This window comes from Leptonotus elevatus, chromosome 10, assembly GCF_054856555.1.
Source record: "Leptonotus elevatus isolate MCC_2025b chromosome 10, RoL_Lele_1.0, whole genome shotgun sequence".
Taxonomy (NCBI): Eukaryota; Metazoa; Chordata; class Actinopteri; order Syngnathiformes; family Syngnathidae; genus Leptonotus; species Leptonotus elevatus.
The window spans coordinates 15,573,242-15,597,899 of NC_141248.1; the positions used below are offsets into that span (position 1 = coordinate 15,573,242).

The 24,658-nt window shown below is 40.6% G+C and overlaps 5 protein-coding genes across 14 annotated transcripts in view; 3 read left to right on the forward strand and 2 right to left on the reverse strand.

Annotated features, from left to right (window-relative positions):
- On the forward strand, window positions 1-4,400 carry kbtbd12 (kelch repeat and BTB (POZ) domain containing 12). The gene is made up of 6 exons (XM_086086407.1): window positions 1-110; window positions 344-1,485; window positions 1,565-1,835; window positions 2,780-2,933; window positions 3,012-3,209; window positions 3,484-4,400. Exons 2-6 carry the CDS (start codon window positions 413-415, stop codon window positions 3,648-3,650), a joined length of 1,863 nt encoding a protein of 620 aa, XP_085942533.1. The 5' UTR covers window positions 1-110; window positions 344-412; the 3' UTR covers window positions 3,651-4,400.
- On the reverse strand, window positions 4,314-19,092 carry iho1 (interactor of HORMAD1 1). 5 transcript variants are annotated; one of them, XM_086086412.1, is made up of 8 exons: window positions 16,572-19,092; window positions 7,096-7,165; window positions 6,730-6,856; window positions 5,967-6,094; window positions 5,798-5,846; window positions 5,649-5,733; window positions 5,324-5,436; window positions 4,314-5,240 (listed from the first exon to the last, which is right to left on the reverse strand). In XM_086086412.1, the coding sequence occupies exons 2-8, from the start codon at window positions 7,149-7,151 to the stop codon at window positions 4,593-4,595; spliced, it is 1,206 nt and encodes a 401-aa protein (XP_085942538.1). In that variant the 5' UTR covers window positions 7,152-7,165; window positions 16,572-19,092; the 3' UTR covers window positions 4,314-4,592. The 5 variants fall into 5 exon arrangements, with proteins under 5 accessions (XP_085942538.1, XP_085942535.1, XP_085942536.1 ...); XM_086086409.1 differs by lacking the exon at window positions 16,572-19,092 and adding an exon at window positions 8,493-8,526; XM_086086410.1 differs by lacking the exon at window positions 16,572-19,092 and adding an exon at window positions 7,403-7,496.
- On the forward strand, window positions 7,942-14,321 carry c10h1orf159 (chromosome 10 C1orf159 homolog). Its single transcript, XM_086086414.1, has 9 exons — window positions 7,942-8,115; window positions 8,850-8,930; window positions 9,010-9,094; window positions 9,641-9,736; window positions 9,825-9,881; window positions 11,074-11,208; window positions 12,285-12,310; window positions 12,391-12,415; window positions 12,517-14,321. The coding sequence occupies exons 2-9, from the start codon at window positions 8,859-8,861 to the stop codon at window positions 12,615-12,617; spliced, it is 597 nt and encodes a 198-aa protein (XP_085942540.1). The 5' UTR covers window positions 7,942-8,115; window positions 8,850-8,858; the 3' UTR covers window positions 12,618-14,321.
- Window positions 15,270-20,133, forward strand: perm1b (PPARGC1 and ESRR induced regulator, muscle 1b). The gene is made up of 4 exons (XM_086086402.1): window positions 15,270-15,399; window positions 16,598-19,100; window positions 19,166-19,282; window positions 19,664-20,133. Exons 2-4 carry the CDS (start codon window positions 16,619-16,621, stop codon window positions 19,720-19,722), a joined length of 2,658 nt encoding a protein of 885 aa, XP_085942528.1. The 5' UTR covers window positions 15,270-15,399; window positions 16,598-16,618; the 3' UTR covers window positions 19,723-20,133.
- rereb (arginine-glutamic acid dipeptide (RE) repeats b) overlaps window positions 19,249-24,658 on the reverse strand; it is a 10,928-nt gene continuing 5,518 nt past the window's right edge. For 4 of the 6 annotated variants that reach the window (XM_086086400.1, XM_086086398.1, XM_086086401.1 and 1 more), the window contains 5 exons: window positions 24,385-24,583; window positions 22,792-23,485; window positions 22,409-22,549; window positions 21,784-21,958; window positions 20,702-21,625 (listed from right to left, as the gene is read on the reverse strand). In XM_086086400.1, the coding sequence (XP_085942526.1) occupies window positions 21,592-21,625; window positions 21,784-21,958; window positions 22,409-22,549; window positions 22,792-23,485; window positions 24,385-24,583 (1,243 nt within the window). In that variant the 3' untranslated portion in view covers window positions 20,702-21,591. Of the gene's footprint in view, window positions 19,272-20,701; window positions 21,626-21,783; window positions 21,959-22,408; window positions 22,550-22,791; window positions 23,486-24,384; window positions 24,584-24,658 lie in introns of those variants that run through there. The other 2 variants (XR_015096245.1, XR_015096246.1) reach the window with 2 other exon arrangements.

Consider the following 24,658-nt stretch of genomic DNA (forward strand, 5'->3'; position numbering starts at 1 on the left):
GACTCAGACCCTCTTTCGAATGATAGCAATAACACATGTTGTCCGATAAAAAAGAACAAGATTTAATGTTCTTCTGAGATGGCAGGCAGCAAGGGAAGCTGATGAATTTGGTAAGGATTTACTTCTTTTTAAATGCTAACTGAGCAGCCCATGAAGTGGACCTGCATGTTATCTAGTCCAGTTACAAATCGCACTGAAATCTTTGCGAGTATTGTCTCTGTAACGTTTTTGCTCAAATCGTATCATTAAGAATCACGAGACTGACTAATAATAACTAATAACAAAGTATTCCCAAAGCTGCCGCCTGGTTGATTCTGATACTTCCACTCGCTATCTGTTTCAGTGAAAGCCCCCTCGCCAGACACAACATTTACACGTGTATGAATTTCTCAACTTCAACCTTGAAGCAAAAATGGATTTCACAGCAAAACACGGGCTGGTTCTGCTTGAGCAGTTAAGGAAGATGAGAGAGACTGAGCACCTGACGGATGTCGTGCTGATTGCTGAGGGCGTAAGCTTTCCCTGTCACCGCCTTGTCTTGTCTGCCTTCAGCCCCTACTTTCGTGTTATGTTTACATGTGGCCTCCGCGAGTGCAACAATAGAGAAATTTTCCTTCGAGACACCCCCGCAGACAGCTTAGCTCTCCTCCTGAACTACATGTACAGCTCAGATCTTCCTCTCACCAACACCAACGTGCAAGGAATCTCGATCGCGTCGTTTCTCCTGCAGATGGACGATGTCTTCACTCAATGCCGGCAGCACATGACTGAAAACATGGACGCCTCCAACTGCCTCGGCGTGTTTTACTTTGCCCGAGATCTTGGCGCGGAGGAGCTTGCCGATCATGCTCAGCGCTTTCTGAGGCAGTATTTTGTCCAAGTGTGCCAGAATGAAGAGGTTTTAGATCTCGAGGCCCATCAACTAGCGAAGTTGATCAGTTCGGATGATCTCAATATTACAAGAGAAGAAACCATTTTAGACGTGGTTCTTTGCTGGGTCAAACACAGTTTTCTGGCGGAAGGAGAAGTACGTAGCAAGCACCTTCCTGAGCTCCTCAGGAAAGTTCGCCTACCTTTGATCAACCCGGACTATTTAAAAGAGACAATGAAGAGGAATGCAGCCTTGCTTGCTGACAGTGAATGCCTCGAGATAATGAGGCAAGCTTTGGAGGTTGTAGAAATGCATCCCTCCGCGGTACCACGCAAGCTCAAGTTACGGTATGGGATGGAAACTACAGATCTGCTGCTCTGTGTCGGTAATGACGGCAGTGGGATTAGGTCAAGATATGGCAACTACAGTGAACGTAGCTTTTGCTACGCCGCCGCAACAGGCCGAACTTACTACATCACTTCCCCTCGATACGGAGATGCTCTAGGGTATGTATGCGCAGGGGTTGTAACTGAAGACAATAACATTGTAGTGTCAGGAGAGGCTGGTTCCCGCAGGATGTCCCGACAAAAGGAAATGGATGTAGAGCTCTACAGGTGAGAGGGATTATTAATAGTCTTGTAATACAAGAACTGAGCAACAATGCGTCACAATTATTATCATTTTGTTTGCCAGGTACAAAGTCGAAGCCCAAGGCAGTTGGGAACGCCTAACATCAGCAGAGTACCGAGATTCTTATGGGCTAGGCTCCTTGGGTGATACCTTGTACCTGATTGGTGGGCTGATGAAGCTGAAGAACCAGCTTCTCATCACTAACTGTGTGGAGCGATGGTCTCTCCAGGGAGGACCTTGGCGCAGTGCAGCACCTCTACCAATTCCACTGGCTTATCACAATGTAGTTAGGATGAAGGATCGCCTGTACGTCATTGGTGGTAGAACTCCACAGGTAAAAAAAAAAAAAAAAATTAAAACTTTGTTTTTTTGGTTTAAGAGATGTGAGTGCTTCAAATCAAACCGCTTGAAATATATTGAGAGATACAGATCTAATTGTAATTTATTGGAGAAATATATATTCGAAGGAAATGGCACAGATAAAGTACTGATAAGTTCATTCAAACTGTATTGAAAATGACAACAAAAGTTGTAGAGACTGAGTAAATTTTACTCTAAACAGAGTCTATTTGGTCCCACTCTTAACAGAGTAAAATTTACACTTGGAAGAAAGTCAAATATTCAGAATACATTTTCTCAAAGTATTTTTAGTGTGTACGATAGAATTTGTCTATCTCATGAAAAAAAATATTCAAGATTTTTCACTTTGAAATTCTAAATAGATTGGCGGTCTCCCAATCTGAAGTTGTGAGTTTGTTTCTCAACCCTTTAGTGACTTTTTTAAAACTCTCTTCCAAGTGTAAATATTACTCTGTTTAGAGTGGGACCAAATAGACTTTGTTTAAAGTCAAATTGACTCTACAGAATTTGTATCATACCTTCTCGAACTGAACTGAACCATATCAATTCGAATCATAATCCCACTCAATCAAACCAAATTGAATGGTTCTACTTTCAAATCGAACCGTCCTTAAATCGTTTCGCCCCCGAAGTCATCTTTTGTGGAGATATGCACACACCTATTCAATATGCAAGATAGTCAAACTTGCCAAGAAACAATCCATCTTTCTGACCCAAATTCAGTGGACTGTTTTTTAAGAGTATCAGTCACAAGAGGAAAATATCAACAATAGATCTCATAGAAGGAATTGCTTTGAACTCTGAGGGTCCGCAATAGTATTTTTACATAAATTTTAGTTCTCGTATTAGGCATCTTAATTTCCTTTATAAACACACCTGTTCTGTTTTGTCATTCCCTCTCTGCCCCTCTTGACCAAGGACTCATACCGAACGGATGACGAGCCAGACCGGCTTAGCAATCGCCTTCTTGAGTATGATCCAAACATCAACAAGTGGAAAGAGCTGGCTCCAATGAAGTATTCCAAATACAGATGTAGTGCTGTTGTGCTCAACGGGGAAATTTTTGTAATGGGTAAGAATTAGGAGAGGAGAGTGAAGTGGCACAAACACAGTCATTGTTATTTGTTGATTCCGAAATGTGTTTCTATAGGAGGCATTGGCTGTGAAGGTGTGGACCGAGGGCAGTCTCGGCGCTGCCTTGATGCAGTGGAGATCTACAACCCAGATGGGGATTATTGGAGGGACGGACCTTCTCTGCCATGCTCTCAACTGTCACTGCGCACTAATGCCTCAAATGCTGGTGTGGCGGGAGGAAAGATTTATGTGTGCGGGTACTACAAAGGAGCAGGTGAGATTACTGGTGTATCGGAAAGGTTTTCAGGACTGATGTCACAAAAGATATTTCAAACCTTAACTACTAACCGTCAATGTGGGCCAAGACGATCAACCAGCTTGCATACAAAGACAACACGGGGAGATTGGGAAAGGGTTTTCGAAGGAAAACTTGTAGTTCGGGTTTGAAACGTTTCTTTTGTACATTTGTCCTGGAATGACACGACATATACCAAAAGGGTTCACAATGTTTTAATGTGATGCGTGTTTTTCTGTTTTGAAACTCTCAGGTCGTCATGATGATATAACTAAAGACATCTTGGAACTAGACGTCTGGGAGAACCGATGGACGGTTGTTGCTCGGCGCGCTTTGATGCATGACAACTATGATGTTTGCTTAGTGGCAAGTCTGAATCCACGGGGACTAATATCTCCACCTGCAGACCTATTGCAGTAAAAAAAAAAAAAATTGATGAAAGGCAGCTTGGATATTGTGAATGAATTGAATTGGTAAGCACTTAGCTGTATCTTCAAAATTGCACTTAGTAGGAAATTATACATAAATATGCCTTCACGAGATTTATGCATACTTACTGCAGCATGATGGATATGCCGTGTTGAAAATGTTGTCAACGCTATTTAGGTTAAAAGTTTTAAGAAAATTCTTTATGAGGAAAAACTAATGTTTCATATGAATGAAATCAATGTTAGCTTTAAGCATATATATTTTTATTGCCTTTTAATCCTTCTTCCATTTTCTACTGCATAACCTTATCCCTGGAGATTTTACGCAATTCCTCAACCCTTTGTCAAATATTTAGCAAAGTAATAAAGTAAGAAATATTTGCACAACTATATATAGTATTTTTGTAATAAAAATGCAACTTATTTACATCACCAATCGATCATATGTGCCATTATTGTTTCTGGCATACTTACAACAAGAACAAAAAGGTGTGCAGTTTAATTAAGGTTAAACAGGTCTGCAGTGAATCCTCATTTTGAGTATTTTAGGAGAAGTGTTATTAATTAAAACGGTTGATGATATTCATTATTCAGCCCACGCAATAATACAGATATAAGTTACTATTATCACCATAACTTTTAGAACACACATAAATCTGTGAGTGACGTTTTATTTTCAAATGACAAGCCAACAGCACAAACACAGAATAAGTTAAATTAAAATGTATAAACGTGTTACTTGTTTCTTAACAATGGGAAATAAACTTTAATCATGACATTTTTGGAAACGTGTCATGTGTTCAAGCAGGCATAACTTCTCCTAACAACATTTTTATCCAGCCAAAAAAATACTCATAGCCAAACGGCCTTGTTTTCACAAAATAATAGATAATAAACATCAATGACCCATTTTCTGCAAAACTGTATTTCACACCTAATCCATTTCAAACAGACGCCATAAGGTGTCAGGAGGACTGGATTCAATGAGCACTACCTCTGAATTGGGATTCATATTTTGGGGTCTTTCAGGGCTGTTACTCTCTTGAGACCAGCAGCTGAGAGGTGTGATGAAACACCCTGCGGTTTTGCTGGATCTGCTCATTGCGTTGGGCTGCAGCAAAATCTCTGGACCGCGACTGCTTGCTTTGCTAGGGCCAGGACGGTCTCCAAGAGACCTCGAGACATTTGGCTGTTTGCTGCTATCAACGCGGGGTTGGCTATTTTCATTCGCGACAGTGATCTTAGATCTCTGGCGGACTAGCGGCCTCCTTCTGGACCTACTTGTGGGTTTCTTCTTTCTCCTTCTGACAGGACAGTCCAAAGTCGAAACCGGAATGTTTGGTGAATCCTGTGCCTGTGCCGTTTGGACGCCTTTGTCCTGTCCTGGTGACGTCTGTATAGCTTTGTCAGTTACTTGAACAGGACAGAGCTTACCTGAGTGCTCTGACACTAAGGCATTGAGCAGCTGCAAGGCCTCCTCAAGCATGCTTTGTTGCTTCAAACTGGCTTGGTTTTGTTCCTGTCTCAGACACTCCACATCACTGTGCATACTCGCGGCAAGTTCCATGTTGCTGTCTCCATTCTGACGCAAATCAAGCAAAGGACAATATCAGCTTTTGCAACAAATTCATTCACCATTGCAATGTAAACAAACATAGGAGTCACCTTTTGCACCCGTTGCCCTAATTCTGTCATCATCTCTTTCTGGGAGTTCACCGTGTTCAACACCGCGTTAAACTGCTCTGTGTGCTCGCTCTGGATACTGCTTACATTTTGCACTGAATGGATACAAACTATAGTTGAGAGAGAAGACTAAAACAATTTGATCTTTAAAGTAATGTTAAAGTCAAACAACACGCGAACAAGTAACGTGGATGCTCTGTGACCTGTGTTTACCAGTGATCAAACAGCCCCATCTGCTGGTCAATAAAACTTGCTTGCACACTTGACACACAAACGATTTTAACTTTCACTAGAAAATCCAACATACATGTTGAAGACAGATTGCTTAACTTTTGGAGGATGGGTTCGCATAGAGATGTTTTTTCTTCTGTGTTTGAAACAAGTTGCTGGATCTGAAATATAGCGTTTATTATTTCACAAGAAAAATGAGCTAACTATTCGAAATCACTTACTTACTGTGGTTAGGGTTTCGCGAATGTGGAGGCATTCTTTTGCAAACATATCACTGGGAAAAAATAAACATGGCAAAGGATGAGGATTTGAATCACACCACAAAGATGAACTAAAGCTAACGCTTAATGTGTTTCTAAGGATTCAGCTCAAAGAAACAAAGCGGGACACTTACCTGTCACTTTTTTCTTTTGCTTTCTTCTTTGCCTCCTCAAATGCATCAAGAAGTGCTTGATTGTCCTTTGGGTCGCCAAATAACAAAGGTTTGGACTGATAACGGGATGAAATCTTTGGGTCACTACACTAAAAGGAAAATTAGTTACATTTAATGTCAAGTTGTCTGAAAGTTAATTTTCACACTTAAATAATTTATAGGTATGGTGACAAAACTTTCATTAAAAAAAATTTGGGGGTAAAAATGGCACAATATACACATTTTTACCCCAAATAATAGTCTTAAACTCATCATGCCATCTAGTAATGAAACAAACAGCATATGTAACTGTGATGCATTGGTGATGCATTAGGGCAAGCTAGCAGAAGCACCAACTTACATTCGCAGCCTAAATGCTATTATTTATTTTCCAGTACCTGCATGTGGATGTTAGATTTGGGGGGGCAGTCAGGTGTCATTAAATCTAATTTGCCGAGTCAATGGTGCTGGCTAATGTAAGTTAATCAACACCGTATTAGAAATCAGACTGTTTCTTACCAATCACATTTCAGATTAAACTCACACAATATCTGTCAGCATTTTTCCAGCATCTGACTGATTGATCAGAGCAAGTTAACTTTGACAAGCAAAAGACATCTGTAGCAATCTGCACACATTATTATACACAAAATCATCTACTTCTTTAGCGGTCGTTCTATACTATGACCAGTTCAGACACCTCTCATGCCGTCTCATTTTGAATTTGTCTATAGTTATATATTACCTCTTGTGAACTTTGCTGGGAATTCCTGGCTGACAAATTCATATCCTGAGAAAGGCTTTGAGAGTTTTCCCGCCAAAACTGGGACCCAAAGAAAAACTGAGTATCTGTGAAGTTGGTGGCTGCATTTCTGTTGATTATAAAAAAAAAAAAATATATATATATATATATATATAAAAAATATATATAAATAATAAATACTGTACTGCTTATGGCACCTGAGGTGAAAGCCACCTCAAGTGAATGAGTAAAATAAATACAGTAAATGAAATTAAGTTTTATATATATATATATATATATATATATATATATAAAATCAACAAACAACAAGTAGGGAAGCTTGCTTTGTTTGTGTTATCTTATTATCACCTGTATCCTTTTGACTGTGTGTTCAGCATTTCTTTTATGTTTGCCTTGTGATTCATTGCTTCAGCTGCTCCTAAAAACAAAATGTATACATTTTTAGGTTCGTTTTTTTTTCTAGGTTGGTCATTCAGTGCTTTAGCATTCAGTTCATACATTGTGCTTTAGCTAAACATGTTGTTAGCATTAGCTTAGCAAACATTCATCCGTCCAGAGATCTTTTACTGGTAACACCATCCAGCATAGCACCCACTCGTCGTGTATTTTTCCCCTTTGGTTACATACTCGACGGTAAAATGTAAAACTGACTTACAGTTGGCATATATGTAAGGAATGGACGATAAAGACATTCGAATTTACCGCCCATAAATGTCAGAGGGGGTCGAAGGTGAGGTGCATTCAAGTACCCACGGAAGGAAAGTAAACATCATGTGACCATTCTTCCTCACGAACGTGTATTTGATTTATGTATTAAAATACGTTCGCGTTCTTTGTAATTCAAAAATAATAAATGACTTTTTTTTAATTGAACACAAAGCAGCCGCAAAAGGTATGACTTATTGTGTTTTGTGATTCTGAATAACAAAAGGTTGATATATATCTGTTGTTCTAGGTTAATCGATTAGGCTACATTTTATTTATTTAAAAACATTTAGTCCGGTCAATTTTTACGTGTTTACGTTCATCATGAATGTGAAAGTCAAATCTGGATGTTGACGACCATGTTTCTAGATATCGACAGATGTACTGTGGAGGCTTTATTGTGAAGTTACTCCACGGATGTTAACATTAAATCAGTTTAGTTTAGTAACTGACTGTGAAACTTTTATTGTGAAAGCTCCCGACGGATGTTGACAAGTTGATTGAAAGCGAGCAGCAAGGTGCTGCTTGCTTTTAATGACATAAGGAAGTGTGTCGATGACAAATCTGACAATCGAAATCTTCCCGAGTTCCCCACAGATGACGTCCGACGTCTGCTGAATCAAGCCAGGAGTTCGATCCTGGCCAGATTCCTCAATTTCGCTGGTGAGTGATCTCCACGCCCCCTCGAATTTAGCAAGATGATCTGATCTGTGCTATGTTATGGTACAATACACATCGATGCCTCACCACTAACACAATTTATGTATTATTATTTTTTATTGCGTTGATGCACAGCGACGGTCGGGTGACACAGGTTGATAAACTAAAATGCGAATTTAAACGGGGAAATGGTCGATTGAGTTATGTGCTCCTAGCCTAATGTTTCTGAACATTTTTGCAGCTAAGGCACATATTTAAACATCTCACTGCACACAACAACACGTACATGTTGTGTAAAGTACTAGAATAATGATCTTGTCTAATTCTACTCAGATTGACTTGCACAATGTTTGGATAAATGAACACAAAACCGCACTGACCGCAGGAAGCCATGGCTCTGTTGTATGAATTGCAACAGGTGGACGGTTTAGTTGTATTTTCTGCCATCTAGCGGAAGAGCATTTAATCGTTTTGCTTGTAACTCCAATCGTCTCTCGCCTTACATCGCAGCTCACTTTTAAAGGCACACAGCCACGCACACATTAAATGTCACAGATACTACAGTTTAGATTGTGTGGATATGTTACCAATCATACGCATAAAGATGAAAAATATACTTTATATAACAACACAAATATTTGGTCGTTTCTTCATTGATTTGGTCTTTTGGTTCTCCTTTTTAAATTAAACAGGTGTAAGCAACAACTTTATTTGATTCTTCTTTCTTTCATTTAAAGGGCTCAAACATGGCTCTGCCATTCCTTTTGGTCTTAGCAGCAACAGTGATTCTTATCAGACCGGAGACACCCGTAACCAAGGTAGAAAATTAACCAGTCCTGTGTGCTTCATTCAGCTTTGGCCAAGTTTCTCACAAGCCACCATGTTGTCTGTTCACAGGCTCTACATCATAACTCACTTGAGTGCTGCAATGAGAAACAGAAGACAAACAGCTCGTGTTCAAACGACACTCGCTGCGAACCAGGTCTGAGGCGCTCGACAAATGTGTTGGCATGTTATCGTTTTCTGGCCTTCCAAACATTTAAAAATGAAGATTCAAGGAGGAATTTATTTAAAACGGATGTATTAGATTCACATGATCTATTATGTATCAGTAATGATTTTTTTTGCAATTTATTTTTAAATCATTCAAGTTAAAAAATAACTTGAGGTGGAACCAACAAAGATAAGATAAGAAGCTATAAAATGTCAAGCCAGTGATTGTACTGTACATGCTAAACACGGAATTGTGTGGAATTATTTATTTATTTATTTTTACGTTTGTTTGCTCAAGCTCGGCACATGTTATCACATCATGAAAGATGTCCTGACTGGTCCACCAATTTTATAGACCGCAAAGTAGGTCATTCTGTGTTGCTATGGCGATGACAGCTAACATGAGTCTCCCTGTTGGAAGCCAGTTAATGATCTCAATGACATTCAACATGTATTTAAATGTCAAAAGAATCTACATTGTTGTCTTAATGGGCCTTTGATGGGAAAATGTCATCGTATGATATGATATCTTTAGGATGCTTCTTCCGTGTCCTCGAGAGCAGCAACACTGTTTGCATATTGTGTGAGCCTGCCTCCGTAGACTCGCAGAACATAACAACCTGCACCTACAGTAAGCAATTTTGAGCATTCATGTAGTTTGTTTGGAAAAAGATGGAATAGTTTTGTTTAATTAACTGTTCTTGTGTTTTTGCCATTAGACTACACTATGGACAGGAGAAACCATACAACAGTCACAACTGTAATGCCTAAAATTGGTAAGTTTACATCCGATGACTGTACTGCCATTTTCTTCTGCTTAACTCATTTACTGCCTTTGACGGCTATAGACGTCAAAAATTAATTTGAAATATTTCTATTAGTTTAAGATTTTTTTTCCACTTTTGTTAACAGGAGTATGAAAACCTATATATTTTTTTATTGTACATTTTAGAACAGATATAACATTTGTGAATAATCGTGAGTTAACTTGTGAAGTCATGCGATTCAATTGCGATAAAAAAAAAAATGAATGGCTTGATGCCCCTAATTTTTAATAATCTCTTCTTTTTTTAAATGGCTTAAAGCGATTACAATTTTTAATTGTAATTAATTGCATGACTTCAATAGTTAACTCACGATTAATCACAAATTTTATATCTGTTCTAAATGTATAATATTTTTTTCCTAGATTTTCATACTCTTGTTAAGAAAAGTAGGAAAACAATGTTAAACTAATAGAAATAGTTCAAATGAATTGTTGACGTCTATAGCCGTCAATAGCAGTGAATGAGTTAAATGTGCTGCAATGTCCTTTTAAATGTTCCAATGAAGAACAGAATGACTGATTGTCATAATTCCTAATACATTATGTAAAGGTATACCCCAAATATCAATATTACTACTACTTATTCTTAATGCCTCCGTCGCACCTATTTGATGTTTTGTGTTAAACAATTGTGAAAGTTACTTAACTGCAATTCTAATCAAGTTTTTGCTGATCACACAATCACCTTTTAGATGGCATAATTTCCCCTTTTACACTCTCAGTAAGAAATAGCGGCATCTGTTTTGTTTGCACACAAGGAGCCCAGGTAGCAGAAACTTTTAGTGTTAAGGTCATAACAATACGGTATCAAAACTGAAAACTGTCCATAAATCTGTCACCTTTATAAAGGTAGAACTGTTAACACGTCCCTTACAACTAACAAAATATTTGCCTCCATTACAAATGCGTCCATATGAGCTCATAAAACTACCAAATGTAATATAATTATTTATAATAATATCATTATTTTAAGTTAATTTAAAAAAAGGATACGTTCCTACAGTGAACTTCCTCCAACTGCCTATTTCGAATGAGCAAAACTGTGGCAACGAACACATGTACATATTTTTTCAGGCAACAGGCTGATGGTGCGAATTGGCTACAGCCCGTTAATTGCGTTTTCGTTTTCTGTCTGTGAGCAGGAGGCGCAGGCGTGGCCGCCTCGCTTCTTCTTGGAACACTGTTGATCAGCCTGTTCTTGATCCTCTCTGTTGCCTCCTTTTTCTACCTCAAACGCTCCCATCGACTCCCAAATGTCTTCTACCGCCGCAACAAAGGTAAGCACGGTTGCAATTTCACAGTGTTCCGAATCACTCACCGCAATAGGAAACATTTGCAAAACAGACCATTTGGGAGAGATTTTTTTTTTTTAAGTGGTAGTCAACCTTAAACATTTCTTGACAATATGTTATATGTGACCTCACTAGTCTAAACATGAAATTCTGATTAATATTACATTTGTGAAATGTGAGTTATGAAGCAAAATCCATCTGTTTTTATCCATCTCAGGGGGCGGCCATTTTGCCACTTGCTGTCGACTGAAGATAACATCATAGTTGCTCAGGGCTCAGGAAGCGACCAATCACAGCTGACCTGTTTTCTGAAGCTGCGCTTTGATTGGTTGGTACCTGAGACCTGAGCAACATTGATGTCATCTTCAGTCAACAGCAAATGGCCGCCGCCTGAGATAACGCAATATTAATCGTATTTAGACTAATTGGGCTGCATAGAACATATTATTGCCCCCCCCCAAAAATGGGGGTTGACTTCCCCTTTAAATAGTTTTACCGCACCCACACGCATAAAATACATTTAATCTTATTTAATGGGGAACTAAATGCAAAAAAAATTTCAATAAAATAGTAGTTAACCGAAATTGACGTCAAACTGCTCTCAAGTCACTCGACGTTGCCAAAATGGCAGCGCCCTGAAATAGATTAGATTAGAGTACGGATGAACGGATTAATCTGCTGAATTCTTATTACACAAACGCAATATTAATCAGAACACCGACTAGTACGGGCGCATACAACATATTCTTGCTAAGAAAATGGTCGTGTTTCTTTCCCCTGTAAACATACTTTACATGCATAAAATGCATAGAAAGTACTATACATGTTTCAGCGTCTGTGTACATGTGCCTTTAAGAGGCGGGGCCTATTGGGGTGGCACGTGACTATCGGCGAATCCGCATGTTGTGGCCGACGTATGCTGTGAAAAAGCATCATTTGCTCACAGTTAATAACCTCAACAAAAAAAAATGATGTCAGCGCCCCCCATATGGTTGTTTATGCAACATAAAAGCAGAAGTCACAAATCAATCAAGCTTATGTATTATTCTTTCCTCTTACAGCTTTTATATTCCAACCAAGTGAGACGGTAAGCGTGCTTTGTTTATGTAAACCTAATTCGGAATTTGGAGCCAAACGTGTCACCATAGCAACATTTTGTTCTTCTAGGCTGTCATGATTCCTTCCTCGACAGGTAAGCTAAACGTTGACTCAACCACATTGCCAAACAGGTTATACTGTACAATCCAAGCCTTGTTGCAAATACTTTCTAATTGTTCCTTTTCTGGTTTGAAGCGCGAAAGCAGCGATACGTCAGACGGGAGCGTCCCTCCGCGGCGGCGGGTAGCAACATCGCACCCACCGCCGCGTCCAGCACGAGGGTCCACGACGTGTAAGCGCAGCGAGCCAAGGAACTGTGTGAGGGTTTCTCATCGAAAGATGCCACGGTTTGACTTCGTGGAAGCCAAATTTGAACAGTTTTCATTCCATGATGCCTCATGACTAAATCGCGTCGATTGTCACACTCTTTCTGTGAAATGAGGCGCCTACAAAATAATAGTAAATGTCATTGGTCAGTTTATATTTTAGATGTAAGTCACGCTAGTTTCGTCACACTTGAATTTGACATTTTTATCAGTAGACAAGCTCATTTCACGTAATTGCTGCACTGACACACATGTATGGGCTAATAATTTTTTTTTGGGGGGGGGGGGGGAGATACCGCATTAGCCTCTTTAGCCTTCCATAACAACCTCTATTACGGTCAGCATCAGTATATGGCGCATTTTTAATTACTGCAATCACATTGTGACATTTACGTTACATTCGTCACGTTCACAAATGAGGCGACCAAGCGAGCGGATTTGAGTTTATTCATCAGTTTGAGGGCTAATGTGAACTAGTTGGCTGATGGTGACAAAACATCATCATCACAACGGCGCAGTCTGGGCTGGTTTTTTTTGTTGTTTTTTTTAGTTGTGTGTGTACTCTACAGTCTGTACTTTGCTATCTAAGTGAAAATGTTCTATTTATTATTTGTATCCAATCAGCCAAAGTGAATGTATTTGCCTTGTACAAGCCACCACAGTTTGGTGTGTGTATAGTAGGTACAGCGTAGCACAAAATAATTAGAGCCGTAGTTAAATTTTGAATTGAGGGTATCTTTTAGCTGGAAATTAAACATGAAAGTGGCAAAAGACTGTGAGATAATGTGCAGGGATTTGTATTTTTTTCCATTTTACTGAATAGTTCCATGTTCCAAATAAGTTAATTCAAACGCTTATACTACCATGAAAATGTTGTAAAGTTGAGGGATATCATTTTTTAAATGTTAATATCGGTTTTGCCGCTTTCGTGTGTTATTGTGCTATTCAGAAGATAAACATTAAAAAAAAAACGACGCCAAATTATTAATATTTCTGGGATTACGTTTAAGTATGTAAAAAAAAAAAAAGAGCTTTATTTTCAAGTAAGAAATTATGTTAACTGAAAGAATTAAACACTCCTAACTTAGAATAAAGAAAACGTTAAATGTAGAATAAGATCTTGGTGCACTTTATAAGCAGTCAGGCCAGCTTTTTTACTGAGATGCTTCAGGAGAAGATGTTGCTCACTTTTTAGTGAATTTTTATTGTCCAAAAGCCAGAGATACTCTTCAATATTAAATTCTGTGTATACTTGCGTGCCAAAAGTTATCGAACAAACAGAATGTGATGACGACTGTGCCATGAAGAGCTTTAAATGTTGAATTTCGAGTTGCTACATAATCCAGTGGCCTTTTACTGTATGCACCACTTCCAAAATGAGCTCCCCAAGTTTTGCTTGCCACATTTTATATTTTGACTACGCTTGAGCTTTTGAATGAACACGTGTGGCTCAAGCAGAAGTAAATTGCTTTCTGAACAAGAAGTGATCATGTGATTTTTTTTTTCCCCCATATGTTTTTTTTTTTTGTGTTTGATATTTGTCAGCGCAATACATGCACATGTTGTTTTATACAAATGATACATTGTTTTGTAACCGTGTACTTGTGAAGTGAGGAAGACGGTTGTGGCGATGTGACGAATGTTTGCCAGGAATAAAGCACCTTCCAGTAAGCATTGTTTTGTCTAACTGCTCGCCTATTCTTCTTTGGTTTGGAGATTTAAGAAGTGAGAGTGGTTTCATTTTTGCAGCAACATTGAATGCCTTTTAACCGCGTCAACCTTGTCATTACGGATGACAATGTGTGTCGATTATTTTGTTACAAAGAGAACTTTCGCAAGCATTGATACAAAGTGTAGCATTGAAATTAGAAAAAATAACATTTTGCTTGAGTTAATTAATGCTCTATTTTACTCTTTCCTTAAACATTTAGCAAAACTACCAAGGAGCATCCGGGTCCCACTACAAAGAAAACAAGACATTAAATGGGGCAGATTTTAATTATAGTCAATGGAGAGATGGCCACATTTTTGCACAATTGCAATAAAATGTTCCTACTGATGATGCGGATTATTTAATTATTGTTGCTTAAGATAACCTTTTTTTTATTAGAATTTTTAAGCAATCCATCTAAAAGGCAACGGCAAATGTAACACACATCAGTCACATGTTCCAATACTTTTGCTCACTTAAAAAGTGGGTGGCTTCAAATGACACGTTCTGTTTTTTCACATGTACATACCATAAAGTAAACGCTGGACTTGTGAACCTTTCTCTTAATCATATTTTGATTTGAAATCCAAATGTCTTCAGTACACAACAAAATCGAAGAATTTGACCTTGCCGTTCCAATACTTATGGAGAAGACTGTATATTTCTCAAATTTAATTTACAGGTTATCAACTTTTATGTACCGTTGATCCTAAATGCAAATCGCTGCATGTAGACATTTTGAGTTAGAGGTCAATTTTTTTTTTGTCTTTGGTCTGGCCCATCGTGTAAACAGTAAAGCATAATATTGGCACTCTGTGTCATATGATTGGAGGTGCTGAAATGTTACACCTCTGGTCGTAGAGGGAAGGACATGTTCGCCAGCAGCAGCAGCTCCATGTGACTGAACGTAGTCTATTTATAAAAGAGCGGTACAGGGCGCCAGCCGCGCCAGGCTGACATATATGTGTGAGGTCGCCAGAGAACGGGACGTTTTCCTGCAGGAGAATTCAGACTGGAACGTTTGTCCTTGTCTTCTTGCAGGTATGCGGTCTCATATAGTGTTGGTGAATTCAATCGGGCAAATAGAAATGACTAACAGACGAATGGTAAATTATTATTAATTGTCAAATAAGTCACTAGTTGAGTATTTGGGCATGCTGTAAGACTGTGCAGCAAGTTACTGGCAAATCGCACTAAATGAAGTTGACATCTACACAACCGACTGTATTCACATCACTTTATTTTGTAATTTGATATTGTGCAGTCATTTGACCTCACATCAAACAAGCATGGTGGCTCTGAAGTGTTTAGTGGTCGTCGAAGGGGGCTTTAATACTCCTATGGCACTAAATGTCTCCATTTATCACAAACATTTGGCCATAATATTATGTACACATTTGATGAAAAAAGCCACATCAACAATTAACTTATTCACTCCCAGCCATTTTCACTGAAGCAATCCCCTTCGCTCCCGGCTGTTTTACTGGATTTTGACTGATTTTGCAAGGCCCACAGAATATTGTGTGCTATTGCTATAAAAACATGGACCTACCAAAAGAAAGATTAGAGCCTCTTGTTTCATCAGGAAAAAAAACTATACTTTTATCTGTTCCGTTTTGCAGCAATTAGCATTAGAATATAGCTCAATTTCATCATTATTCACAAATCTGTTTAAAACTGTGGGGAAAACAGCTTGTTGCAACATGGTTGATCTCTTATACTCTGCTGCCACCTGCTGGTCGATTTTGGAATAACTACCATTGCTTCAACCATTCTCTGGTAATATTTAAAATAGAACAGATTTATACATTTTTGGGAGCAAATGAGTTAAACTGTTTAAAAGGTTTAGATTGAACACTATTCATGTTATCATTGAGGTCTATGCAGTGCTATAATATAGCTTGCGGTGATCCGCAAGGGATAGACATTCACCAGTGACCAGGTAAACAATCCGGTTAGATCACCTCGGGCTCAGCAATTGTGGAGATGCCATAAATGATAAGACAAGGAGATGAAGGCAAGTCATGTCTCTTTACTCTCCACAAAAAAAAAAAGAATGAATAAGAGGCCTTAAATCCTAAATACAATATAGCCTCGAAATAACTGCTATTCAAGTGCTCTATATTTAGCACAAACATGTTGCTGCCCAGACAGTTCAAAGCTATGAAGGGTACAAGAGGACAAATAGGCAACATAAACACTTGCACACTGACCTTTGTTTTGCCATTTCTACTCCCAGGAAAGCATGTGAGGTGTCGGCATGGATGACTTGGATCACAGCTTGCGCATTGCAGAGGAGGACTGGTCCAACTTCTACCAGGAGAGCGAGAAGTGCTGTCTGCCGCAACCTCTGCTTGCCTGCCCTGAGGAACTCCGTTGTCCGGACTCCTCGGTTTCAGCCACTCAATCCCTACAGAGCTTAGATGAAGATATTAGATCTTGCCTTGAAGTGGAGCTCATTCAGTGTGTCATAGAAACACGAAAGGATACAACTGAGGATGATAAGGCCAAAATATGTAACGATGCAGAAATCCCCCCAAAAAGCATCACTAGGTCACCGTCAACCGAGCGTGAAACCAACGTGAGACGTCAGGCTGAGGATGGCCACAAAGTTGCTCCGAGAGAGGAGAAAGAGCGCTGGTTTGTGACGCTGTCGCTGAATGACAATCCAGTACGTCGCCGAGCCTGCGCAACTCCAAAGGGGGAAAAAACTCAACCACCACAAAACGCTTGCAGGCCCAAGCGGGAGCTTCAACATGAAAGTGAGGTGAATAAAAATAGCAAAAAACAGGCAGGGCAGAATAGTTCTTGTGATGTCATGCAAAACATTTGCAAGGAAACCACGCATGATGATGATGATGATGATGATGATGGTATAGTCCAAAACCATAGACAAAGACCCCTGCACGGTGAAGATAGAAAGCAAAACTGTGAAGAAGGAACAATGCATGATGGCGATATGATGAAAAACCAGAGCGATGGTGAAATGATGCAGCATGACAGTAGAGAAGCAACACTGCATGCTGATGATCCAGTACGTAGCACAAGAGTGGGAATCCTTCAGAATCAGAACCTTAGTGAAGGACCCATGCACCAGGATGGAGAAGGAACCTTACATGAAGGTGAAACCATGCGGCAAGACAAAATAGAAGGAACCCTGATTGGTGACGATTTCCTGCGAAGCAACATGGAAGGAACGATGAGGAATGATGGCGGTAAGATGCAAAATGATACGGAAGGAAACCTGGAAATGGAAGACAAAAACAAAGAAATCTTCCATTTGGAGAGTGTGGACTCAGATCAGTTTGAGGACACTGTTGAGTTCTTCACCCTTCACAGTTCTGGTTCTGAAATCTATCTCTCCGCTGCTGAATCAGTGGATCAGGATCTCTTTGTAAAGGATTCATTTGAAAACTATCCAATAGAGTCTCCATCTTCCTCCTCCTCATCATCATCATCATCATGCGACTGTGATCCAATTCAGAGTTCTGGTGTTGAGATCTTGCAGACCAGAGAATCAGATCCCAAATGTGCCGGTTCTGGTAACCAAGCGTTTGTTCCATTGACTGCTCAAAAAGGTCAACAACCTCCAGCGGATCTGACCAGAGTCCAAACAGAACCTGACCTTACAGCATGTGTTGGTGACAATCCTCGGTCCGTTCCTGACGTCATCGTCACCCCCGCGGCCGACTGCCCTGAAGCGTACGCCAAGGCTGCGGGCGGCCCGCCGTGCGTCTACGCCATCTCGGCCTTCTGGGATGAGATGGAAAAATTGACCATCAATGACATTTTACAGCTGAGGACGGCAAGAAGCCCGGAGATGTCCGACGTCCCGTCACAAAGCAGCTCCCTAGTGGACGCCGAGGAGCATCATTTGACGGACGGAGGCCTCACCGATGTGTCCGATGCGGCCGACTCGGACTATTTCACACAGCTGGACGATTCCAAGGGTGACAGATCCAGCTGGGATTTCTCTGTGTGCGATTTTGAGGAAGACTATTGGCAATTTGCGGGCATTAGCGCGAACCCCAGTCCTGATCTGACCTGCAAAACCGATGAGGGGGAGGACGAGGAGGAAGCTGGAACCAGGAGCCAGACCCCAATACCAGAGGACTTTGTAATGTCAAGAGGGATGACGAAGAACAAAAGTGTGCAGAATGTTCGAGCGCTCAGCATGGAGGATTTATCTTTACGCAATGATGAATCCAAGGGAGGCAGTTTGAGATCGATAATATCAACACCTGTCCAAAGGGATGATCTGGAATCTTTCATCCCGCAGCGACCGGCAAACGTCATTTGTGTCTACGATCCCGAAGGCATCTCATTGGCTCCAGGATGTGATGACATGTTTCCGACATGTGAGCATAAAATATTACCAACCCAGAGCCTCAAGTGGAAACCCATTCCGATCTTCTCCTGCTCGCATCCTACCACCAGAGAACTCACCCTGCCCAAATGTAATTATCCATTTTTAAGTGTAGACATTTTGGAAGAGGATTTTATTTCTCCCATCCGAATTGTCTCGCATGCTCTCCGTGTGGCTGAATCTCAAAGTGGGGAGAGTTTGATGCCGTTCGCAAAAATGCGCTTTCAAGACAAAGGCAGCATCTGGTGCAGAAGGGCCGACGGGTGGGAGCTCCCAGCCCAGAGAGAGGAGGGCAGTATCATCGTTCCAACAGTGGGCGGAGCCTCTCCTCCAGCACCTAAGCAGCAGAGGATGGTGGGAACAATACAGAAAAAAGGTAATCATAGCAGACGGGGAAATGAATGGAGCTAAATAATTTGAATAATGAATGTTCCCTTCTAGTGCGAAAGGGAGTCTTGTCTGCGCTGCAGCAGTCTGACATGTGTTTGGTCTGCATCGCATTTGCCTCCTGGGTGATGACATCATCAGATCCGAAGTCTGCTGATGCCTGGAAAGCAGGTAGGAAACGTTCATTGTTCGTCATATTTGGTTTATGCTCAATTAGACAGTTCATTAGGTACACTTGTATTGGAAATTTGGAAATCGCACTTTAACGTATCAGATCATCAAGGCAATTTTTACACACTTACTTATTGATGACACTGCGTCCCATTGCACATCACTTAAATAATATGTCAGAGGGAAGGATTGGATTTTTTTTATTTTTATCAATGTATAAAATGTAGAAAATGCATTTTCTATTTTCTTTGTGAGACGTTCAAGTTGTTTTGATGATCTGAAAACAAGTGTGATAAATATGAAAAAAGCGCAACAAATCAGGAATCGCATATCTCATCAGATATTTACGTGACGATATCAATTGTGCAATATCTTTTCTAGCTCTGCTTGCAAACGTGAGCGCACTATCAGCGATCCAGTATCTGCGACAGATCAAGTGAAGATGAAGAATCCTCAACGCGGCGCAACCTACCACTTGGGTCCATTCAGAAATGATATTTATTCCACATAATGTACAATCATTAGTGTGACAGCATTTCAAAGTTGAGACGAGCTTGAAACTAGATGGGAAATTTCAACTTTTAGCTAATTCAAAGAATGATATCAGTTGACTGTTTCCAAAGTATGCAACATGATTGGCTGAGAAATTGGTTGTGTGTGTGTGTGTGTGTTGTTTCATGTGATAAAGATTAGCCTGCACTTTGCACAATTCTATCAATTCTATCTATTAGCCAAGTAAGCTGTTAATACCTGGACCACTATTGAGTTGATGGACTGAAGGGTGGTAGCCTAAGTGTGAAAGATTGGTTAAATAATCATATTTTTGAAAAATAAAAATACATTTAATGTGAGTCTGTCTTGCCATCACTTACCTTCAGATGAAAGGTACATTAACTGTACTTAAAGGGGAAGTCAACCCCCCAAAAATGCCTTGACAATAATATGTTCTTAATTAGGTTAATATTGTGTTAGCGAAATATGAGTTAAGCAGCAAAATCCAGCAGTTAATCAATATCAGAAGGCGGCCATTTTGCCACTCTGTCGAGTGAAAGTGACATCATAGTTACTCAGGTCTTAGTCAATCACAGCTCAGCCTCAGAAAACACGTGATTGGTTGTTCCCTGAGCAGCTGTGATGTCATCTTTAGTCGACAGCAAGTGATGGATAAAAACGGCTGCATTTTGCTGCATAACTCATATTCCACATATGTAATATTAATCAGAATGTCATGTTCAGACTAGTTAGGTCACATATAACACTATTGTCAAGAAATGTTTAAAGTTGACTTCCTCTTTAATACATTCACACTCACCTGCTTGCTATTTTTGAATTTTGGTCAAAAATAAAAACAAATGGTTGTTATGCTGCCATATATACACATACATACGTATACATACAAAAGCACTTCAGAACGTAAGGTGTCACTCCAGAATATTTATTGAAATAAATATTCAATTAACACACTTTATTGGATACACATAAATATGAAATTTCAATTTTGTCAATATTGAGTTTGTCTCCAATTGTCTTATTTGTATCAAATAAGATGTAAATGCATTAATCCACAAAAAACTTGTGGGCACAGATCCTGTTCCAATTAATTATTATATCCATTATAGTATTATATCGTGTTACAGCTTAAGGTTTCCTGCTTAAACAAGGGTTACACCTACAACTAATGGTACTCATTCATATAGAATATTGTGAACATTTAATATTTACAAGCTCAAAAAGGAGTGAATAAAGCTTAGGTCATACTGTGAAAAGATATCTTGATATATAAAACTTTAGGATTTAGACAAATATTTAGCATAATTAGAGTAAAACCCAACCTCTAGTATTTGTTTAAAGTCTAAACAAGACGATGCCACTTGCTACTCTAGTTTGAGTCATGCTCGGTCGTTAACACTCATTCAAACACTGGTTTCAATGCAATTCTGTACAAGGAATCATCATTTATACACAAGAATATATTTTAAGGTCACACCAAAGTCTGCTTCCAAATCTTCTTCGGGCTGTGTTTTAGCAAAGTTGTGTTGCATATGAGGGACTGTTAAACAGTACGTTTGTGAAAGTTCATCCGTCGCTTTTGAAATCTCACGTGCGCGTGTGAGATTGTTCGTAAAAGGAGTAAAAAGTCTTGTGAAAACCTTAGCCAGACTTTAGCAGGCCTGTGAAGTGCTGAAGAAGGAATGAGCATATTGATACACAAATATGTTGTAAAATATATGAAAACAAAGACACAAATCTCTTACAGTATTCTAGTGGGTGTTAAGTACAGGCTTTTAGATGAATGCGCCACATGGACCTCACGATGGCTTGTCACCTTCTTTCTTCAAACGGCTATGAAAAACACAAAAACAACGTGGTAGAATGTCATTAATATGATTCAATTGCTGCTCAGTGGAACCTTTGAGATTTATGGACTCTGCAATGTGTTTTTTTTTTTCTCCAACGTACCACAGTATAACAAGAGATTTCCTAGGATTTAAAGTCCTCACCTGTAATAATCTTCCTGGCTGGGCAGTGGGCCTCCATGCAGGTGATGTGCGTGCAGCCACTGCTGCTCCATGGCCATCCTCTGCAGCTCTGCTGACTGAACATGCATGGCCTGGAGCTGGTGCGCGGCCGACATCTGAGGAATGGGACCCTGGAGCTCTCGGGGATATGCAGCCCCTACGGAGCGCACAGAGACCACATTGTGAGCCGCAATAAGGAGTCCAGTGTTTTGCACTTGTCTGAGGGTTAAGATGGCAATTAAAAATGGATTAATTAATCATTCTGATGACTGTGTGTGATCGATTGTTAGTTAAATTCATCTTTGAAACAATGGAGGCAAAATGGAATGTGCTAACAAAACCAGGTTAACAGGTTTAGCCTCCTGCTAACCTGTTACCTTTTTACTCCAAAAATGCACCAGGTTTTTAAAAAGTGGGAGGAAACTACAGAACTTTCATGCAAGGACAACCCAGAACCTCAAAAATGTGAGGCAGGCAAACTAACCACTACACACTATGCTGTCCCATATTCAAACATGAATATCTGAACAAAATAATGACCATTTGAGGGGGGAAAAAGTATCCACGGAGCAACACTAAGATTGGCGGTACGACCCAAAAGACATACCAAACAAAGGGTGGCGCAGCATCTCGTGGTCATGTGGAAGATCAGCCAGCAAAGGGTTGGGGATCGGGCCTCCGGGGAAGGGGAAGCGGGCCAGACGTGGCCCGTTTGCCAGCGGGTCCATCAGAGGATGGGGGCTTGAGCCTGTGGGAATGAACATAAATGTAGGCCATCGAGTCTATTGAGCTTTTCCTGTTTGTCAACAATGGGCGCCAGGGAATTGACTACGATGACCTGAACCAAAATCAATGTCAAAAACTGCCAAAAACATTTCACAAAAGGTTTAGGCTAAATTAAGCAGTGGAACCTGTGAATGAGGTGGATAAGATCGGCCAGCCAGAAGTACATTTGACATCATGGTGAAATGGTGAAACTGAAGCACTCACCTTGCCCGAGAGGGTCCTGTTGGTGCAGGTGGAGGTGCGAGTGGATGTGCGAGTGTTGGTGATGATGCGGCGTCACGTTGAGCATCTGCAGCCTGGCTGCGTGATCCGGCGCCACCGAGGCCATCCTCTCAGCGTGCAGCCGCTCCGCAGTCAGGCGCTCGGCGTAGCTCAGCTCCGGGCGCATCTGTGTACCGGCCAGCACCATCCTCTCCCGCTCCAGATGGTTGAACCCGGGGTGAAAGGGCGCAAAGTGGTGAGGAGGCCCGGGGATGTGAGGCAGAGCCAGGGCCCCGTGCCTGACATAGTGCTCCATTGGGTTGGCTGAGGGGTGCAAGGTTTCCAGGTCAGGGGGCTTGACCTCGTAGCCCGGCTTCATCCGCTCGCGGAGCTCCCTCTCTCGGAGGTTCCTCAGCTCGCGCTCTCTCATGCTGGGCTCGGCGCTGTACAGGCCGGGCATGTGGTAGGCCAGCATGGGGTCGCCGGGACTCAGCGACACGTAGAACGGGTGGTTGCGGTTGGTGGGGGACATGACATGGGGCCGGGCGTATTCGCTCAAGGTGCGGAGGGCCGGCGTATCGGGGCCGATGTAAGGGGGCACAGCGGCGACAGTGGTGGGCTGCTCGTACATGGGCCGCCCGTGAGCGACCACTTGAGCCTCGCTCATGCGACTGTCGTGTGAGGAGCTGGATGCTCGCTGTAAACAAAGATTAGATAGATAAATACTTCCAAGTTTTGTGTGTGAGACACAAGTGGTAAAGCTTCGCTAACGTTGTGCCGATATTTGGCAGAATTTAATTCGGAAAACCGTTTAATCAGCCTATTAATTAAAAAAAAAAACTGCAAATAAATGAACTATTTTTTGGTCCCTTAAAAGGGAAGTCAACCCCAAAATATTCTTTACAATATGTTCTATGCACCTTCACTTGTCTAAAAACGTCGTTCTGATTAATATTGTATTTTCAGAATGCATTTCACATTAGCAATGAGCATGCTAAGCAACTTGCCATTCCCCTTTGGTGAAAGCACTACTTGTTAGTGGGGGGGTTTTCAGTCGATCTGTGCTTTCATGGAGCAAGTTAGCTTAGCACGTCGCGTAAGAAAATACTTCAGAGTGAATGAGCGACATCGTGACATAACAAGCTGCTTTTTTTTTTTTTTTTTTTACCATGTTAGAGCTGGTTAGCGTGTGTGTGTCCACTGTGGCATGCCGCTGATTGGCGAGCTTGGGAGATAAGAGCTCTTAAAAAAAAAATAATAATAATAATGCAGCGTGAGAGATCTCGAAATCGCGTTATCGGAGATTGCGATTTTGGTCCCAAAATGATAAATTGTTCAGCACTAATTTACTTTTTTTTTTTTTTTTTTTTTTTTTACATTGTGTCCTAATCTGCAAATGTTGAGGGGAAAAAGCCTATTTAATAGGGAGTAAAACATCAATTAAATGTTTTCATATTTTCCAATGTATGGACCAAAAGTTAAATAAACTCCCCAAATATATATAGAACCAAAAAATCAACTTTAGCACAGAAAAAGTATTTGTACTGAGTGACAGAAGATAACAAAAGTAACCTAAGAATTAATGAATTTACTTACAGCGTTTCTGTCTAACTCCCTTTCTCGCTCCCGATCCTTCTCCCGTTCGCGCTCTTGCCGAGCGCTGAGCTCCGCCTCTCTCCGAGACTTCTCGAGGGCCTCCTCCCTTTTCTTGGCCAGCTTAGAGGAGGAGAGCGGCGTGAAGAACAGGTCTGTCCGAGCGCAGGAGTTGTAGCCGCGATCCAGGTGCTTGATGAACCTGAAATTAACATCAGAAGCACATTCATTAGTATTGACGGGTCTTCTTTTGGGCCCACATACATTTTTGCCACAT

Bases quoted from the DNA above. Each gene is read 5' to 3' on its own strand.
- iho1 (XM_086086409.1), bottom strand. The intron at 5,847-5,966 runs GTAAGTGTCCCG...ATTTTTTCCCAG, and splicing joins GCAAAAGAAAAAAGTGACAG to TGATATGTTTGCAAAAGAAT. The intron at 5,734-5,797 runs GTAAGTAAGTGA...GCTATATTTCAG, and splicing joins TTCGCGAAACCCTAACCACA to ATCCAGCAACTTGTTTCAAA.
- kbtbd12 (XM_086086407.1), top strand. From the start codon at position 413: ATGGATTTCACAGCAAAACACGGGCTGGTTCTGCTTGAGCAGTTAAGG. The intron at 2,934-3,011 runs GTAAGAATTAGG...GTGTTTCTATAG, and splicing joins CGGGGAAATTTTTGTAATGG to GAGGCATTGGCTGTGAAGGT. The intron at 3,210-3,483 runs GTGAGATTACTG...TGAAACTCTCAG, and splicing joins CGGGTACTACAAAGGAGCAG to GTCGTCATGATGATATAACT.
- c10h1orf159 (XM_086086414.1), top strand. From the start codon at position 8,859: ATGGCTCTGCCATTCCTTTTGGTCTTAGCAGCAACAGTGATTCTTATC. The intron at 12,311-12,390 runs GTAAGCGTGCTT...TTGTTCTTCTAG, and splicing joins TATTCCAACCAAGTGAGACG to GCTGTCATGATTCCTTCCTC. The intron at 12,416-12,516 runs GTAAGCTAAACG...TCTGGTTTGAAG, and splicing joins CATGATTCCTTCCTCGACAG to CGCGAAAGCAGCGATACGTC.
- perm1b (XM_086086402.1), top strand. From the start codon at position 16,619: ATGGATGACTTGGATCACAGCTTGCGCATTGCAGAGGAGGACTGGTCC. The intron at 19,101-19,165 runs GTAATCATAGCA...GTTCCCTTCTAG, and splicing joins GGGAACAATACAGAAAAAAG to TGCGAAAGGGAGTCTTGTCT. The intron at 19,283-19,663 runs GTAGGAAACGTT...TATCTTTTCTAG, and splicing joins TGCTGATGCCTGGAAAGCAG to CTCTGCTTGCAAACGTGAGC.